Source organism: Alexandromys fortis, unplaced genomic scaffold (assembly GCF_014885135.2).
Source record: "Alexandromys fortis isolate MF-2015 unplaced genomic scaffold, M_Fortis_MF-2015_v1.1 scaffold_1, whole genome shotgun sequence".
NCBI lineage: Eukaryota > Metazoa > Chordata > Mammalia > Rodentia > Cricetidae > Alexandromys > Alexandromys fortis.
The window spans coordinates 20,863,572-20,882,527 of NW_026067927.1; the positions used below are offsets into that span (position 1 = coordinate 20,863,572).

Consider the following 18,956-nt stretch of genomic DNA (forward strand, 5'->3'; position numbering starts at 1 on the left):
GGAGCTCTCTGAGGTCTCAAGAGATGGATGCAGCCATTCTCCCACTTGGCCATTACAGAATCATCTAGGAACCCCTAACAAATACTGATACACACCTGCTACCACCAGCCATTCTGCCCTATGGCCCTTGGGCATGGATAGATGGATAGTTGGATTAAAAGAAGATGCCTTTGGTAGCTTTAATTGTCAACTTGACATAACCCAGAGTCATCTGAAAGAAGAGTCTCAGTTGAGGGATTTCCCAAATCAGATTGGCCTGTGTGCTCATCTGTGAGGCATTAGCTCGGTTGTTAATTGATGTAGGGCCCAGGCCTTGGTGGAAAGTGCCATTTCATGAGCAGGTGGTCCTGGACTATATACGAATGTCAGCTAAGCATTGGCCTGGTGCTTTCTGCTGGAAGAGGTTCTGGAAGCTCAGAGTGAGGATGCCTAGGATGCCTACCCAGGCTAGCCCCACATGACAGGGATCAGATGCCATACTAGTTACCTTGCTTGGCATTGTGACCAAAGGAATCAAGGGTCCATTTTGGCTTATAGTCATGTCACAGAATGCATGTTAGGGTATCATCCTATGTAGTATTTGGGGGCTTTGGGCTGTAGCATCTCACATTATAATAGATCAGGAAGCAAGGGTTTTAAACCAAAATCAGACATGACTATATAACCTGTAACGCCCACCCACAGTGACCTGAGTCTTCTTGGTAGGCTCCTAAAGATACCGCAACCTCTCAGCATAGCCATAGGCAAGTGAAACTATTCCCTGGTGTGAGACTAGTAAGGAATCTGAGGACCCTTCCATTGCTGGACAACGGAGATTAGGATGGAGCTGGGAAGCACATGAGTGAGTGAGCGAGCCCTAAACAAGGGTTCATGAGCTATTGGCTGCTGTCTGTCACCTAATTTCTAGCTCATTCTTAGTCTTAGTTGGCAATTCCTGGCTCTTCCTTGGGCCTTCTCAGTAATGGAAGTACAGCTCCAGCTTGTGATTATATGCATTTCTTTCCTAGAATGCTAGAATGCCTTCAGACTTAACTCTGCTCTTCAGAGTAATAGGAAGGCAGGGCTCCTATGTTTGTTCTTGATAGAATGTCTCCCTATTAGAGGGATGGCTTCAACTTGGTCTTGGACAAGATGTACACATGATATTTGAAGACGGTACTGCAAAACATATTCTAGCCTCAGCTACACCAGTCCTTGAATTAAAGACATTTCTCTCTCTATCTTTCCTTTCCTTTGGGGGTAGGCTTCCAAGTCCAGCAGCTTCACACCAATTCATGTCTGTTTTATTTATTGCTCTTTTTCTGTTGTACCCACCCAGGGGAGGCTAGGTTTGTTATATAGTACCTACAAAGGTGAGCAGACAGTATAACCTCCATTTTGCCTCTTACCACCTGTGTTCCTTCCTCCCTTTTTTCTATAAAAAATACTTATTTCTTTGAAAACGCCATATATGTATAAAATTATATTTTGTTCCTTCCTTCTAACAGTCATTTTTCTTTCCTTTCTTTCTTTTTTATCTCATTGACCTGGCTGAACGTTTTCTTTTTGAGACCAGTTTTTGTGTAACCCAGGCTGACCACAAAGGATGACCTAGGCCTCATCATCCTCCTGCCTCTAATCTCACAAGGTAGACCAGATGTCGTCTTTTGCTTTAAGAGATGTGTTGTGGTGTTCTATCTTCTGACCATGATGTGACTTTTGCCCATTTGAATTCTCAGAAGCTGCTGGTCCCACTAATGTTTGGCTTCATGAGAGTGTCCCAACCCCCAGGACAGATAAGTGACTCATGGATACTGGATGAGGGAGCAGCCAAAGAACCACCTATAACATGTTTATATATAATATGTTTTGTTCCTTAAGTAACCCTCACCCATATTTCTGTTAGTAACTTTAGTTAATCTCATTGGTTAACCAAGATAGATTTGAGTAAAATCCTTTCATTGTTCTATTATTGATGTCCTTTCTGGGGTGAAAGAACACATTTGTTCAAGCATCCCCAGAAAAAGTCATCCCAATAAGCCTGCTTGCTGAATCCCACTTAGTTATTTTGTAAAGTGTTTTTCTTCATTAACCTCTGGACACAAGAAATTCTGTGCTGGCTCCCTTTGGCACTGAGGCTGGTTCAGCCACTTGGAAGCTGGTGACAAGGGAGCCACCTGCAATCTAATCTTCAACTGCGTGGGCACATGCTGTTCACAAGCATGGCTGTATTTCGTTATTAGCTACTCCCAGGGCCCACAGAGTCCCAGAGGATGTCAGAGTACATTAATTTTTATCATAACTTGGATTCTCCCAGGTCTGAATGGCAGCACATAGCTGTCAAGGGCTTTCTGAACTCTATTACAGCTTCATATATCTCTAGGCAAAACAGAGGAGAGAGTCGTCATTGGCGAGGGAAATGTACAAAATGCATGAGCTGCTGGGTCATTGGACTTGACCATGTGCTCAAGTACACGGCACACACTGGTTTTGCCCCATTGTCCATATAAGTTCACCTCTGTCTGCCCTTGTGAAATCCTCCACTCTGCCTACATGAGAACTACCCAGTGTGTGCATAAAATAAGTTCTCTATGAATCATGCATCTTTTCGTCGACCACTATTTTCCAGCTAGTCTATGAATATGAATATGAGTTTTCCTGTCTTAACGAATTTCCACCAGAACTTATACATCCATGGTGTCACCAGGAGTTTATAAATAATAGATTGTTATGCTTAATATCACTTTATGCCCACAAAATGTACTTTTAATGGGGAATGCTAACGCATGCCAGCGAAGTTTAGTTATTTGTTCGTTACTTTTATTCTACCTACTTGTCAATAAAGTAAAATGTTTAAAGGTTGCAGTTTGCCTGGAGAGGAGGTGACTCTGTTATTATTTTAGAGGCTTTTGAGGCCAGTGTGGGTATAGGGAAAGTGGGGCTCATGGGGAGCTACCCCACCTTGCTGAAGAATGCAGTCCAGCGTGCTTTAGCTGCTGGCTTCCTCCTTGTTACTAATGCTTCTGTGCGCTGAGTTGTAGAGTTTACTGCTGTGCATTGTGGTCTCCCAAGAGATTTTAATATCATAAGTAAGATTCTTCAGGAAGACACAATTCATTTGTCCCTAGAAACCCACGGGGTTCCACTAAGACTCGATGATGGTGCCTTTTTCCCGGCTTAAGGGAATTGTGTTCAAATGTGCATGCAAGATGATGGGAGTAGTCCAGGCTGATGTCCCTTGCCCCTCGCTCCCTACTTGTCCGCATTGGGCTGAACATTGATTTTCCATTTTATCAAATACTCCTTAGAATCAGGAACACGGGACAGGAAAGTGCTTAAGTGCAGAGGACAGGTTTGGAAATTGCTAAAATCTGCAGCAGAGAGTCAGGCCTCTGCACTGTAGCTATCATGCCAATCTGGCTAAGTGCACAATTATCAAATCGATGCCTTTCCCCCTAGAAACCGTGTTGGGGGAGACGTGGGTGTTACTTTGTTTTACACCCCTGCCTTAGGATCAATGAGATTGAGATTTCACTTCTGGGACTCGGATGCTGGGATGGGAAAATATAATCAAGATAATGGACACAAGGCAAAAATTTAAGAAAATAACCAAAACAAGAGTGTTTTCATTTTCTGCTAAGTGTCTGTACTCATGTTCCGGAATCTACTCTAAGAAGTTGCAAATGGTGCATGAAATGAAAAATTCCCGTCAGTCTCCAGGGGACAGAGCCAGAGCTTTGCTCTCCTCCTCGTGGTTGTTCCGATTGCTTTCTCTATTCCAGCTGAAATAGAAAGAAAATATCAATTAAGCGTAACTAAGGTATTGTGACCACAGCACCCACTCCTGGTTAATTATAGTGTTAGCACCCAGGGGTGTCCATCAGATTCATGGCACCTTTAGAGCCATGACCCGCCCACAGCACAGCTGACAATCATTGGCCACCCAAGTTGGTTTTGGTGTCAAGGGTGATCTCTCCTTTAACAGGCTTTCTTTTCTTCCTAATTTAGTGAGGAGGTGCTCTTACAGGGACTCTGATGAGGGCACTGGGAACAATCTAGTAAATGTGGAGCACACTGCATATGTATTGTGTGTGTCTGCATTCTTGGTGGGTACCACTCCCCAAAGTGTATGCCAGAAACAGGAAACCAGGTAAAATATCAATAGCTTGTTTTAGGCATCTTCTCCATCAAGGTCATGGCAGAAATATTGTATATAGTTTCCTTAAAAGATTTATTTTTAATTATGTCTATGTGTCTGGTTGGCAGTAGATACACATATGTACAGTGCCCCGGGAGTCCAAAAGAAGCTATTGGATTCCCAAGGAGCTTGGAGTTATAGGCAGTTGTGAGCTGCCTGATTGTGGGTGCTGGGAACTGAACTAAGGTCCTCTGGAGGAGCAGTCAGCACTCTTAACCACTGAGCCATCTCTCCAGAACCTGTGTATAGTTTTTTAATTCTCATAAATACCAGACAAATTGGGCGTGGCTGTTCTCTTTTAGAGGAGATGCAGCAATAACTCAGAAGTTTATTAATTTTTCTAAGATCCATTTGACTGATGAGGGATAGACCCAGGCAGAAAAACAAGATTTTTGTGTCACATAGTTTATCCTTTCCTAGAATTGCATCAATCAAAAGTATTCTCTCTTGAAAATATTATCACACGTACACACACACACACGCATGCACACACGCACGCTTTTAAAGTAGAGCCCGTGTTTCCCCTTCATCCCTCAATAAAATGGTAAACATTTTCTGTAGAAGACTTGTATAAAAGATAGGCTCTGCTCATTCGTTCTTTCTAAATAATGTCCTTAATAGGAAGTCTATTATGATGCAACTCCCCTCAAGTTAAAGTCATTGAATGTCATATCTGGATTTCCTCAGAATCAATGCTTCACTATCCTATTATGTAAGACTTACTTTACCAAGACTTGAAAGATATCTTCTGCAAGACCATCCATTAAATTGAGATTTTTGGCAAGTCAGTTGCATATTTATCCAATTCATTATACAATATTTGTTTTAATTTCTTGTATACTCCCCCAAACCATCCTGAACTGTAGCTATGGCATGTACCCCGCATAGCTGTGATCCGGGTGGGTTCCAGAAGCATGGAGACTTGCAACTGGGTAGAAGCAGCTATGGAAGAAAATAACTACTATGGTCAAGTTCGTGCTGCCTCTCATGAATTCAGACCAAACTAGCCCATGTTAATTTAAGCAAGGACCCACCTTGTAATGCTATACAGTTTCCACCCCTTGTCTGGGAGAACACACTGGTAGTTATGAGGCAAGTTTGCCAAATGGTTTTCTTAATGGAACACGGCTCCGTATGCCCTTTGCATCGAATTTCACAGTACTTCCAAATAGTATGAATTCTTGCAACTCACTTGAGAAGTACCCCAGATGGTATGACATTCTGTTTCTAGAAGGAAATGGAATATATTTCCTTTTGCATTGCATTCCATTTAGCTCATTCCTTTGCCTGGTCTGAAATGGGATCCTGCAAAGTCACAAATGTTGGACCATCACGAAGGTCCCGACTTAACCTGGAAAATCCCACTTCGTTTATGGAGCATGCTCACAATTTCGTTTTCACAACGTTACTGTGACTCCCCTCCGTGGTGGTGGCTTCTGTTGCTCTGAGACTCCTTTAAGGCCTCATTCTCCTTTCTCATTCTGGGCCATCTTGGGCTCCTGGAGTCATAGTTTAGTAATCTTATCTCCAAATTATAATGCCTGTCTATTGGTCATACTGCCCTACCCGATGCATGCATTCAGATATGCACAAAAGGCTTACCATTTTTAAAAGCTCATTTTTTATTATGGAGTGTGTGTGTGTGTGTGTGTGTGTGTGTGTGTGTCTGTGGTTATGTGCTCAGGAGTGCAGGTGCATGTGGGGGCCAGAAGAGGCTGTCTGGTCCCCTATAGCTGAAGTTATATGGAGTGTGAAAATGGGCCCCAAATGGACCCCCTGTAAGAGCAGTGAGTTCTCCTAACTGGTAAACCATCTCTTCAACCCTAAGACTTAGTTCTCACTGCATGCCGTGCCCTGTGAGACCCAACTTTCTTCCTTCTGGACCTTGATGTCCAGTGGCAGAGAAAGATTGTGGCACATGGTGGAAAGTGTGAAGAAGTGTGAGACCGCTGGGACATACTACACCTGAGAAATTGACCTTTAATTTGCAATTAATATGAGGGTTTTCTGGGGTTCGCTTGTTCCTAGGTACTGGTACGAAGGCTCCCTGGACACTCACAGGGCATAGTTAAGAAGGCAGTATATATTGAGGATATAGACTGATGGGATTGGCTTTACTAAGAACTGCCATCACTGGCAGCTTGACCCTCAGTGAGGACTTGAAAGTCAGGGAAGTTTTTAGTGCCCAGGTTTCCAGTTCTATGCTTCTTTTCATTGGCAGTCAGTCCAACAACCTTGCGCTCTTCTTCCTCTGCCTGCTTGTCAATCCCAGCAGGGCTGACCTTGCCAATGGGCTACACAAAGTCTGTGAGAACCTCTGAGGAGGGGCCTACTCACCTTCAAGGTGAGGGCCAAGGGCAAAGGAATGATAGAGGGTGCCAGAGTCTTTTGAGTCACCGTGGAAGAAGGGGACGGTGATGACACATGGCAGAGGTGGAGGATTCCACACAGTGTTGAGCAGCATCCAGTTGGCTTGGCAGTGGAGGTGTGTTTGGGGTAGGGGAAGAAAATGGACACATAACATTTCAAAACTAAACAGGAGGAGTAGTGTACAGTGGATTGATTGTGAGCTCAAAACTGCTCTAACAAGTGGCTTTCTTTCTCTTTCCGGCCCTCTTGTCTCTCTGTGTCTTTTTGTCATCCCCCTTCCTCCCCCCCCCCCCCGCTGCTTTTTTTCTCCACTCCTTTCCCTTCTTTAGTGATTTTTCTTCTACTTAATAGTCAAAATGATTGTGTGCGTGAGAGAGAGTAAGAGAGAGAGAGAGTGGAGGTTGGAGAACAGCCTCAGGTGTTGTTCCTAAGACTCCATAAAGTTTTCAAACTATCGTTTACTCATTCTTTGACATTTTCGTCCGTGTATACCATAGACCATGATCATATCTATCCCAGTTCTCCTCTCCTACTTTCTCAGGTCACCCTAAAACATGCGCCACTCTCAACGTCAAATCCTCCGTCTCGTAACCCACTGCAGTCTTTTAGTGCTGTCTGTTGAGTGCTGGCTGACCTTGTGGGCTTGTTCTTGAACAGGTCCTGTGCAGTTAACCGTAGCTGCAGTGAGCTCCTGAGTACATTGGGCTTGTCCCAACCAGGAGATAGCACCACATCCCTTTAGAGGGGTGAACCTGGAAGTCACCACATAGGCCCTGCTGGCTGGCCACCAAGCCCTGAGGATACCCCTGTCTCTGTCTGCCCCAGAGCTGGAGATTATAAACTCACAAGACCCTGATACATGGGTTCCAAGAATGAAGCTCGGGTCACCAAGTCTGTGGCAGCAGTCACTTTCCCAGATGAGCTGGCATCCCCAGCCCTGTATCCAGGATTTGGTGAAGCTAATGGATAACCGGTATGACCCTATATAGAGAGAATGCCTGAAATTGGGGTAGGCAGCAGGTGGGGAGCTAAAGGGGCAGGGAGCCAAAGAAAGCTCAGAAAACTCAGCTGTTCCTGATCAGGTTAGCCACAGTCCCTGGACAGGCCCCACCCTTTTACTTCCTGCCATGGCTCTGCTCTCCTTTTAGGAGAAAGCACCAGTTGGACATGGCTAGCCAGAGCCTGGCTGCATGATCAAGAAGTCTCACGAATGTCACTCAGAAGGGTACCAACAGAGTTCATCATTAGGACTCCATCCCTGGGGTGGCCCAAAGGCAACACACTGACTGCCAGGTAGAAGGGGTGCTGCTTTCCAACATTATGCCCACAGCAGCTGGAAGACTGGCCAGGTCCATTCCTCAGAGATGGATGGGGCAGTATCTCCCCAGGTCTCAGAGAGCGGGACTCCTGCTGGTCGAATTGTCCCATGCTCGGCCTGGATGATGGTTCTTTCTGCCTCCATCGTCCTTCCCAGGTCAGAACCCACCTGAGGAACAAATCCTTCCCTCAAGGCGCTGACTAATAACATCTGCTCTGGGCCCCATTGACGCGTCTTTATTTCTTCACAGTTTGATCCAGACTTCTCTTTGATGGCCTGTAAATATTCATCATCTGAGACTCTTTTGAATTGCAGTGGCTTTTAGTTAAAATTGAGTAAAATGTACCATTTGAATAATAAAAACCTCATTAAAGGAAAGCTAAAAGAATACTTTTCCTTTTGTACAAGCCAATTAGGTACCCTCATAATTAAAATAAAATAAGTCAAGCACATTATGGTTTCATATTCCATAAGCCTGTTTCTAATTAATAGAGGTGACATGGCTTAGGTGCTAGGTACACATTTTGCCTCCGGTGTTGTGCAGTCGACATTAATGAAGGCGAAGGAAATGTGGGGGGGGGGCAGCTTGTCTCCTGTGTCCTCTGTGAGCCAGGCCGAGGCCTTTAGTGGGTCTCATTCTCAGGGACACCAGACAGCAAGAATAAAGATACCCAGAGAGAACCTGTGGTTGCTGAGAAGATGTCAGATTAAAATTCTCAATAGCTACACTTGGTGCCTTAACTGTCTCAAAGACAAGTATTCTCAGACCTGGATTTTTCTTTTGTGGATAAAAGGGGATGATGTGGAGATAAAGGGGGCTATCATTTAACTCCCTCAGCTGCTGACAAGATACAGGGCCAGATGCTCATCATCGTCTTCCAAGTTGTATTCTGCGGTTCCCAGTTCATAGGGGAGGAAACAGGCACACATAGGCTCACTGACTGGCCAGGAACCTGCTAAGAAAGTAACCGCCCTGGGCTCAGATGGCAACACGTGGGGCTGTCCATCCATTTTGGATATTGGGTCGGTTACTTGTGGCTGTGACAGAAGGCCTGACAGAAGCAACTGGGAGAATGCGGGGTTCATGCAGAGTCGCTGTTTCAGAGGGTCTCCACCCATAAGGGCAGAGAGGGCATGTTGGGGAGGAGGCAGTTCAGTCCATGTGGCTTAAAGCTGTTCCCCCGGTGGCCAGCAGGCAGGAAAGAATTGGGCCAGAAGCAGGGCCAGGCTGTGTAACTCTTAAAGGCTCCCTCCCAGAACTCATTTATGACAGCTAGGCTCTGGGTGCACAGGCCCTGCTTCACCCACTCCACTCATTCCACCACCTCCCACTGAAGCTCCAGCAGCTGGACCCAAGTCCATCTGTGGGTGGCGTCTCGTGGCCCACCAGAACCATCCTTCATCTTGCGCTTACTCAGTTATTTGTTTACTCATTTATTTTTGTCAATCCAAATATTTGGATTCTAACCTCAGGAAAGTTGCCTCTGAATACATTACTAGTTCTGTAATAATGTAATCCAAAAACCTACTGTTGTCCTGTCTGGACAATGGCAACAAGAATGCATGTCACCCAAGGTTGCCATGACAGTTAAATGAGCTATGTACCCAGAATTCTCAGCAAATGTCTACTCCACAGTTAACACCCCCCAAAACACACACACACAGGAGGGGGGGAAACAACTTTGCGAAGTGACCAAAACACTAGAGTTGTAGCCAAAAAGGAGCTCAGACATCAGACACTCACGTGCCTCTCTCCTCTGCGCACACTACATTTTCCAAAGTTTCTGTCTTGCTGCAAAGCCTCCCGGGTACAGATTTCTGCTTTGGTGTGAAGCAGGGCTGGTGCATGCAGTGAGGAGCTGACGCCTCAAAGCACTCAGGTCCAGTCTTCAGAGAGTAATGACATCACGTGGGGCTGTTGACTGACAGCTGCAGTGCACACCATATACGAAACAGGAGTTGTCCCCGATAAGCACAACCACTTCACCGTGCTTATTTTTAAGTGGCAATAAGTTGGGAAGTAGATCAAGCACCAGAAATGAGTGCCATGCTCTCTTAACAAGATCCAGGTTGCCCCGTGATAATGAGATTTCATGAATCCTTAAAGGTGAGATTTGTCAATCTGCTTCCTTTTAGCTGTGCTGTGCATGCTTTTCACCAAGCATTTAAACAGACTTTACTATCAGTTCTTTATAGACTTGTCAAAAACCTAGAAAAGGAGGGAGTGCTTCTAAACTTGCTGTTTGCTAGATGTCAAAAACAAAATCCTGGGAAGGAAAGAACATGACAAGCCAGTGTCACACAAGAATAGACATAGGGACTTCAACAAAATGCCAGCAAACCAAATGCAGTCATGTAAAAAAAAAAAAAAAAGATTGTATACTTATGATATGTAAGGAAGTCGAAAGTAAGTTTTCAAAATTAAATCAATGAAAGAATTACAGGTCAGAAGAATAAGGTCATCTGGATGGATATAGAAAAATTATTTGCAAATAGTTAAGTATCCTTTCTTGATTTAAAAAAAATACTCAGTAGAATGGGGATCAAAAAAGGCAGTTTTTCACCTTATTAATGTATACCGAAAGACCACAGCCGATATGACGTGAATGCTTTCTCCCTAACACCCAGAAACAGGCAGTGGTGTTAGCAGCCAGAACCCATTCTAATGGGAAAGGAAACATTAAAACTGCCTTCCTTGGAGATGAAATGACTTTGCATTTATAACATCTTAAGAAATCAAATTGAGAAGTATTAAAACTCACGCCAGTTTCAGCTGGATTGCAGGGTGACCACTCAGTATGTAGAAATGAGTTTGTTTCTCTGTGGGAGCAACAACACCTCCAAAAGGAACTGAAGAAAACAATTTTGCTTGCGGGCAGCAACATCAGAAAGAAGAAAATCAAGAGGCAGTTTTGAAACTTTTAAAATAATTTAACAAAAATGTGGGAAGCTTAGACTTCTGAATGTATAAAGCGTTGTTGGAAGAAATTAAAGGACACTCAAATAAATAGAGGTAGACCATGTTCATGGATTGGAAGGTGTGACTCTTTGTCCCTCAGGTTCATCTACAGGGTGGATTCAGTTTCCTTTAAAACTGGAATTGGTCTTGAACTTCATATAAGAATGAAAAAGACACTGAGTAGACAAACCAAGAGTGGAAATCAAGTGGGAAGCCTTCCTCTTCCCAGTAATTAAAAACACACTCTGTCATGGCCACGGACATTCGAGAACTGAATGGAATTGAGGTCTAGAATTAAACCCTCACATGATTGATTTATTTTTTTTTAATGCTGTGTAACTCAGTTGGGTAAGTAAGTCTTTTCTATAGATGGTTCTAGTAACACTGCGTACCCACCACAAAGAATGAAGCCGAATCGCTTTCATGTGCCATACACAAAGTTAGCGGAACAGGAATCAATGACCTAATATAAAACCCAAACTACTTTATTCCACAAAAAAAAGACAGAATCACAATATCTTTGTGGCATTAGAGTAGATAATGATTTCATAGTCCAACCCCAAAAGCACAAGTGACAAAAGAGGAATTCAAAACAAACCAAAACAAAATGAGAAATCACTAAAATTAAAAGCTTTTGTGTTTCAATTATGCCGTCAAGAAAACATAAATACAACCTATAGAATGGGAAGGGTATCTGAAAACTGTCTACCTTGAAAGGGCTTCATGCATCATCCATAAAGAATTTTCATAGTCCAATAGTAAGAAGATAAAACTCCAAGCTCCAAAAAGGGCCTAGAAACTGAACTCACTTTTCTCCCAAGAAGATATGCTAACTACCAATGAACACCTCAAACTAGTCTCAATATCATTAGCCAGGACATGCAAACCACAAAGAAATGGTCACTCATGTTTGCTAGGGTGGTGCAGGGTTCACTGTGGACAGAGAGATTGTAAGAGCCAGAGGATAAGGGAGCGTCTAGGAGCTAGATCCCTGAAGTCTCACCAGCATGAGCTGAACAAGGAAAACAGCAATAGAGGTGCTAACATGGCTGAGGGAAAGGCTGTTAGGCCTCAGCACTACACAAGGAACTACAAGCAACCCAGGAATGCTGAGATTGGCAGAAATTGTCTTCCCCAGGGAGGAGCACCAATTGGTCATCAAATGCCAAAGGGTCAACCCTGAATAAATACACCTACAAGTAACATTATACAGACTCAGACTGTACAGGTTGTATTTGTGTATTTAGGATGTGTGTGTGTGTGTGTCTATGTATGTTTGTAACAACAATTAATGGAAAAAGAATCCATGAATTCAAAAATGAGCAAGGAAGGGTGTGATAGGGTTTGGAGAGAGGAAAGGGAAGGGAGAACTGTTATGATTCTATTATAATATCAAAAATAAAAGAAATAATTTCAAAAAGAAGGAAGAGATGGATGGTGGAAGTGTCATATGGATGCAGATGTGTGTAGCGCACAACTAGTGAGGGTCCCACTTTGGACCGCAGTTCAGTTTGATTCGCCTCAAAAGTTAAACACAGGGGGCTGGAGAGATGGCTCAGTGGTTAAGAGCACCACCTGCTCTTCCAAAGGTCCTGAGTTCAATTCCCAGCAACCACATGGTGGCTCACAACCATCTGTAATGAGATCTAGTGCCCTCTTCTGGCCTGCAGGAAGAATACTGAGAATACTGTATACGTAATAAATAAATAAATCTTTAAAAAAAAAAAAAGTTAAACACAGCATTATTCTGAGCCAGCGGTTCCATTTGCCAGTGCGTACTTGAGAGAAATAAACAGACACATCTCCAGAAGAACCGGCAAAGCAACGTCCACAGCAGCTCTGTTCACATTAGCCTGATACTGCAAGCAACCCATCTGTCAATCAGAGGATGAACGGGCAAGCGTGATGCTGTCTGTGCACGCAGCAGAGTACATCTCAGGCTCAGGAGGGAGGGCAGTGCCCATTCTTGGTACAGTGCGAAACCCCAAACATCATACCAGGTCAAAGAAGATAGTCATAAAAGACCAGCTATCATCCTGTTTACATGAGATGATGGTGTTTGACAAATCTATAGAGTAGAAAGTATATTTGTTGTGTGTGTGGGTCGGTACCATGCAACTCATGACAGCTGATGGGTTTCTTTTTATACTTAAAATTTCTGTAAAGTTAGAATCGGTGATGGTTACTCAACTCGGAATTACACTAGATGTGAACTATAATCTCAGGATTAAAAAAAAAGTGGAAAAATAACAAATGCCTAATAGGGAAAAAAGAATGTGACCACCCTGTCCATACTCAGCACTAATGTTTTTCTGTATTTTGTTTCTTGGTGAATGCATAGGGAGATATTCCATTTGTCTTGCTTTTGGTTTTGTTTTGATTTTATGTTACCACATATTAATCTGTTCGTGCGTGTTCCCTCAGATGTGTGTGCATGTATGTGGATGAGTGGGTGTGTGCCAAGGCTGGTGTGTGGAGGCAGGAACAACTTGCAGGAGTCTGTTCTGTCTTTCCACCATGTGGGTTCTGGGGGATCAGACTCAGGTCATCTGAGTTGGTTACAAATGTGTTTATCCACTGTCCTGGCAGCCTTGGTTCTGAGTTTTGTTTTTGGAGACAGGATTGCACTCTGTATGCCAGGTTGGCCTAGAGTCTGCTGTGTGGCCCCCACTGGCACCTGCCTCCGCCTCTTCAGTGCTGAGATGACAGGCGTGAGCCACGACATTTGCACTGATGTTTCTCTTTTTGGAGAAAGCTGTATGACACACCTAGTCACACCTACCTTTTCAGTTCGCCTGGGAAGGTCGGGGAGCCCCTCAATTCTCTGTTGTGTATTTATCTCTTCTTGTATTGAGGATCATGCATGGGTGACTTCTAGTTTATAGTTAATTTTAAGTTATGTTCATCTGTGTAATTATTAACATCTTTATGTATACACTTGGACTCTTTCCTTAGGTAAGTGTCTTGGAAAGTGTTGATTTCCTAAGGTAGATCATCACAACCTGGGTGACTTAAAGCAAGAAATTCATAGTTTCTCATGGTTCTCGGAACAAAAAGTCTGAAGCCAAGGTGTCTACAGGTGGACTCCATCTGGGTGGCTGTGGGGGCCTCCTCATCATTCTCCTGGCTTCCTAAGATTGTTCTTGATCCTTAGCTTTTCTAAGCTTTCCCACCTGTCACTCAGGTTCCCTCCACCCTATTGGGATGTGTGTGTGTGTGTGTGTGTGTGTGTGTGTGTGTGTGTGATTCTGTAATGTATATTTTGCTTCATAATGGATTCTAAAACAAAATGGATTTGCTTGTTATTGTGCTGTGGGCTTCAGACCGTTTGCTTACAGCCTACTCCACAGGACAATTTCCCCCAGTTTAATTTGTTGCTTTTAAGTTTCAGTTACAAATACAGTAGAGAGCCTTAAGGACCTACCATTGTGTAGTATCTGTTCATTAGGATTTCTTTTTACAGAAAATGTATTTATTAGGATTTAGGACTTTCAATCAAATGAAGGGTTACCTCTAGTGTTAGAATTGTGTTTACAGCACATCTCTTCTTTCTTATCCCCAGGCTCATTTCTAACAGGAAGATTTAATCTGAACCTAAAATGAAGATACATACCTATGCATGTGTGTCCACACACACAAACACATACACAGAGCGAGACAGGGTTTCATGTACCCAAGGCTAGCCTGGAAGCCACTTTGTAGTCAAAGATGACCTTGAACTCCTGATCCTCCTGCCTCTACCTCCTGAGTACTAGGGTTAAAACATGCTTGGCTTATGTGGTACTGAGAATGAAACCTGGTCTAAGTCCAGGCTAGGCAAGCATTTCTAGAAGGAATATATTCCAATATCTGACTGTCTCTATAAACAGAACATTTTCCCCTTGATGGGTTTATTTAGTACCTACTAAGCATCAGGCCCCATTGTCAGCTTTTCCTGTGGTGTGTCTTTTTCATAAAGAAAGGAAATGAACAGGCTCCTCGTGGGTATTTGGTGGGCTATTTTGACTGAACTTAAAAGTGTTACTAATTGTTGGTATTAAAAGGCAGAGTTAACTAGAGACTGTTTGTTCCAACTCCAGCGAGCCACCATTGTCCTGATCTACTCCTTATGGTTCTGGGTTAACATGCGTGTCTTGTGTCCTGTGAACTTCTTGTTGCTTGTACCTTGAGGGAATGACCCATTCAGACTGATACAACATCCTGGAGTCTCTCATCTCTCACTGGATAGACTCTTGAAAACCCTGAGAAATGGGTTATTTCTAAGTGGACATAGATGGCACCTAGTTTAAGACCATCGATCTGTGCCTGATACTGTCTGTTTCATTGTGTAGGTCTCTTCATGTGCTTGTGTGCAATGCGGGGACTTTCGCTCTACCCTGGACCCTCACGAAAGATGGCCTGGAGACGACCTTCCAGGTCAACCACCTGGGACACTTCTACCTTGTCCAACTCCTGCAGGACGTTTTGTGTCGCTCAGCCCCTGCCCGTGTCATCGTGGTGTCTTCGGAGTCCCACAGGTGGGTTTGGATTTAATTTGATATTTTCCACTTGTCCCTTTGTTTACGCCATCTGAAATCTCCCCAAGGCTCCAACTGAAAATCATCTTGATTTATTTAGGGCTCAGCATTTAAAAGCTCCTACAGGGAACCCCAGTTCAGGTCTGAGGTCAGGTAACTTATAGCCACCTGTGACTCCAGATACAGAGGATGCAACACCCTCTTCTGGTCTCTGCAGACAACATCAACCACACACACACACACACACACACACACACACACACACACCCCACACACACACATACAGTAACTCTTAAAATTACTAATTTTGACTAGATGTACTATGAGAAACATCAGTGTGCACAACCTGGCTTCATTAATTTTTCCAGATCTTTCTACATGTGTGATCATGGGGAATTGTTTCGGGGTGGGGGGGGGACTGTCTAGAGTAATATAGAGTGATTTTACAATTATACCTTAGGCTCCCCATTGATTTCACTCGGAGATGGAATAATAATTGATGAAATCTGAATGGCATGACCTTTATTGATTTGTAATTCAACAACTTCAAAGTCTCATGGAGAGGAGAGCACAGTTATTCTAGCAGGGGAAACAATGCAGTTAAAGGCCGCGAGATGAAATCCAATTGTTTTATAATGAGAAATTAGGGAATTCAATGCAGACATTAGCAGCGTAATTGCAGAAAGGGAAGGACTGTAGTTAGCGCGTATTGGAAATCTGGCCATGCCTCTTTCGGTTAGAATTTCAATTTACACATCAGATGGCGTTTCTTTCTGATTGCCATTAGACTATTCAATCGACGAAAAAGACATCTGAAAACATTGTGGTGTTTTCAACATATTTGTGCTGGAGTTGGATAAACAACTAACTGTTTCTAAGAGAAGTGCTAAGAAAAGACAAAGGGTTTTCTGGGCAAAACAAGATTTACAGCTTGTTCCGGAGGATTCTCTTCCCAATGTTCCTGGTATTGGGGACCGGGGCCAGGGGTTGCCTCCTTAGTAAAGCAGCTAAGAGTAAATAAATAAATAAAGAATGTGCCAAGGACTATTTTCTTTCTCTTCTTCTCCACCTTAAGTCCTGAAATGTTTTGGTGACCCAGAATGCAGTTTATTATTTTTTTAATCATACTTCCATAAAATGTAACCCCTGGGACTTTGAAGAACGAGACCAGCCAAGGGTTAGCTTGAACCCTTTATCACTCCCAAGCACAGGGGCTTACGGTGTAAGTGACATGCCGCAGACAGATTTACTCTTGCCAGTTTAGATTTATGATGGCTGCAATGAAAGGGAAGCGCGGGTAATAATCCCCCCTCTGCCCGCAAGACGACACAAAACATCTAGTAATTAGGTAGTAACAAAATCTGGCCAGGCTTATCTTTGCAAATCACACCAGGTTTGCGGAAGAAAGGGAGTGGCCCCCGCCAAGCAGGGAAGGAGGCTACCGTGAGGGCAGACAGGAGAGAAAGATGTAGAAATAAATCTGCCAGCTCCAATCGCTTACCAGATGTGGAGGGCACCACGGGATATGTTTAAATGAGCTGGTATTTAATGGGAGACGGTGTGGAGGTGTCAGCTGCTCGGTTCCCTCAATAAAGCTCTGTCTCAGCTGCCGTTTCCTGGGACGCCTTTGTTCTCGCTGGAACCACACTGTAATTCCCGCTTATTTGGAGGTCCAAGTCCTAATTTCATATTAAAGATGAATTTGGAAGGAAAATCCTTGACCTCCTGACTGAGGTCCATTGTCACATCTAGCAAGGCCTAGTTGATTGTGTGTGAAAGGCCTGCATCTGTGTGCCGACTGGCTCTTCCTGTCCACTTTCTTCTTACAAAATATTAATTCCTACATGCGGGACTCTTTATTACTCTTGTGTTGCATTCCCGAGCCCCAGAGAGCAAGCATGGGTGCCAGGCACACAGACAGTGCTGGCTCACTCCTGGAGGACCCAGAGCCGAAACCAAATTGTAAAATGCAAAATGTTGATATCTAATTACCTCCATAAACCTTGGCGGAGTCTCTTCGTCGGAGTCAAGACCCCCTGTTAGGGGAAAAATAAAGTCTTATGTTTGCAGAAAATATTCTACTGGATGCCCTCGGGCGAATTATTTATTAACCACTCTCTATCTTCGCTGTGTTTTACTTACTTAGCTGGAGTCTGAGCGAGTGAATTGAGTTTCTGCCTGTCTAAAATATATCGTAATGAAATGGGCAGTTGGCTTCCTCACTGTGAAAATTTTTCAGATAACAATTAAAATAGAACGAAAGGAGCAGAGTGCTGGTCACACAGCTCTAAACAGCCTCAGCAGGAGGAAGTGACAGGTGGATATGTACAATCAGACATAGTCACACACACACACATGTGGTCACACATACAACCCCACACAACCAGCTACCAAGGCTCACACTCAGTCACCCCCCACAATCTCACAGGTGTAGAGTCTCACACACATATTCATACAAATACTGCCACACACAACCATACATAGTCACTCATCCAGCCATACCCTGGCATGGTCTCACCTATGTAGACTCTCAGACACATAAAATTATATACAACCAGAAAAAAACCCCACATAAACCACACAGTTATATAACAAACCCGCACCCACAGTCTCACATAGTCTCACAACCACACAGTCCGATATCCACAATCACACATGTAGGTCACACACACAGCCATAGGAAACTACACACAGTCACACATAGACATCCCAGTCACATATAATCACACATGATCATAGACGAAATCAGCCCACCACAAGTGTACAGTCCACACAGGCATACACATGGGCACACACATCTCATCACCAACACAACCTCACGTGTGCAAGTTCATTTATGCTACTTAAACACACTAGGTGTTGTCTATGCAAGTTGTGAAGCCATAGAGAGCAGCTGAGGTTTCACAGTGTGACAGGCCAGAAGAGGCCATTGTTGAAGGTCCAAGACTAAGGGGTCATTCACAGAGGTTGAGGTTTAACACCATGCAGAGAGCCCAGGAGGAGCTGTTGGTAAAAGTGCAGGCCAGTTGCAGCAGAGACCCCTGCATTTTGGAGATGCCAGTAGCGTGGGAAGCCCACCAAGAACAGCCAGAGCCTAGAAGACAAACTGTGTGTGTTGCAGAGACCCCTTGGAGGAGTCCAGAAGATTGTGAGTGAATCCGAGATACTGGACATTGAGTTAGTTACACTGTTGGAACTTGGTTTTGCTTTGTTCAGATTACAACTGTAGCCTGGTGCTTCCCTCTCGAAATAAGGAATTATTTAACTTATTTTTGATTTTACAGGAGCCCATTAAAGGACTGAATTTTTAAAGAGACTTGGGGGCTTTAAAAGAGACTTTGAATTTTTGAAAAGACTGAATTTTGAAGTGTTTGAATTTGTAAAGACTGTGGGACTTTTAAAGTTATTTATGATTTTTAATGGGAGATCTTAAAGATGAAAGAGAAAGGAAAGGTTGTGTCTCATCCGTGATGTGTTTGTGTGTCAAATTGGCAAGGGGATAGTTTTGTGTCAACTTGACACAAACTATAGGTAAGACTGTAGGGCATTTTCTTTTTTTTTTAATATAATTTTTTTATTGAAAAAAAAAAGATTTCCACCTCCTCCCCGCCTCCC

General features: G+C 43.6%; 1 protein-coding gene across 2 annotated transcripts in view; it reads left to right on the forward strand.

The window, feature by feature from the left end:
- The window catches only part of Wwox (WW domain containing oxidoreductase), an 863,064-nt gene that overhangs the window by 244,192 nt on the left and 599,916 nt on the right, over positions 1-18,956 (forward strand). For both annotated transcript variants that reach the window (XM_050143852.1, XM_050143851.1), the window contains exon 7: positions 15,156-15,341. In XM_050143852.1, the coding sequence (XP_049999809.1) occupies positions 15,156-15,341 (186 nt within the window). The remainder of the gene's footprint in view (positions 1-15,155; positions 15,342-18,956) is intronic.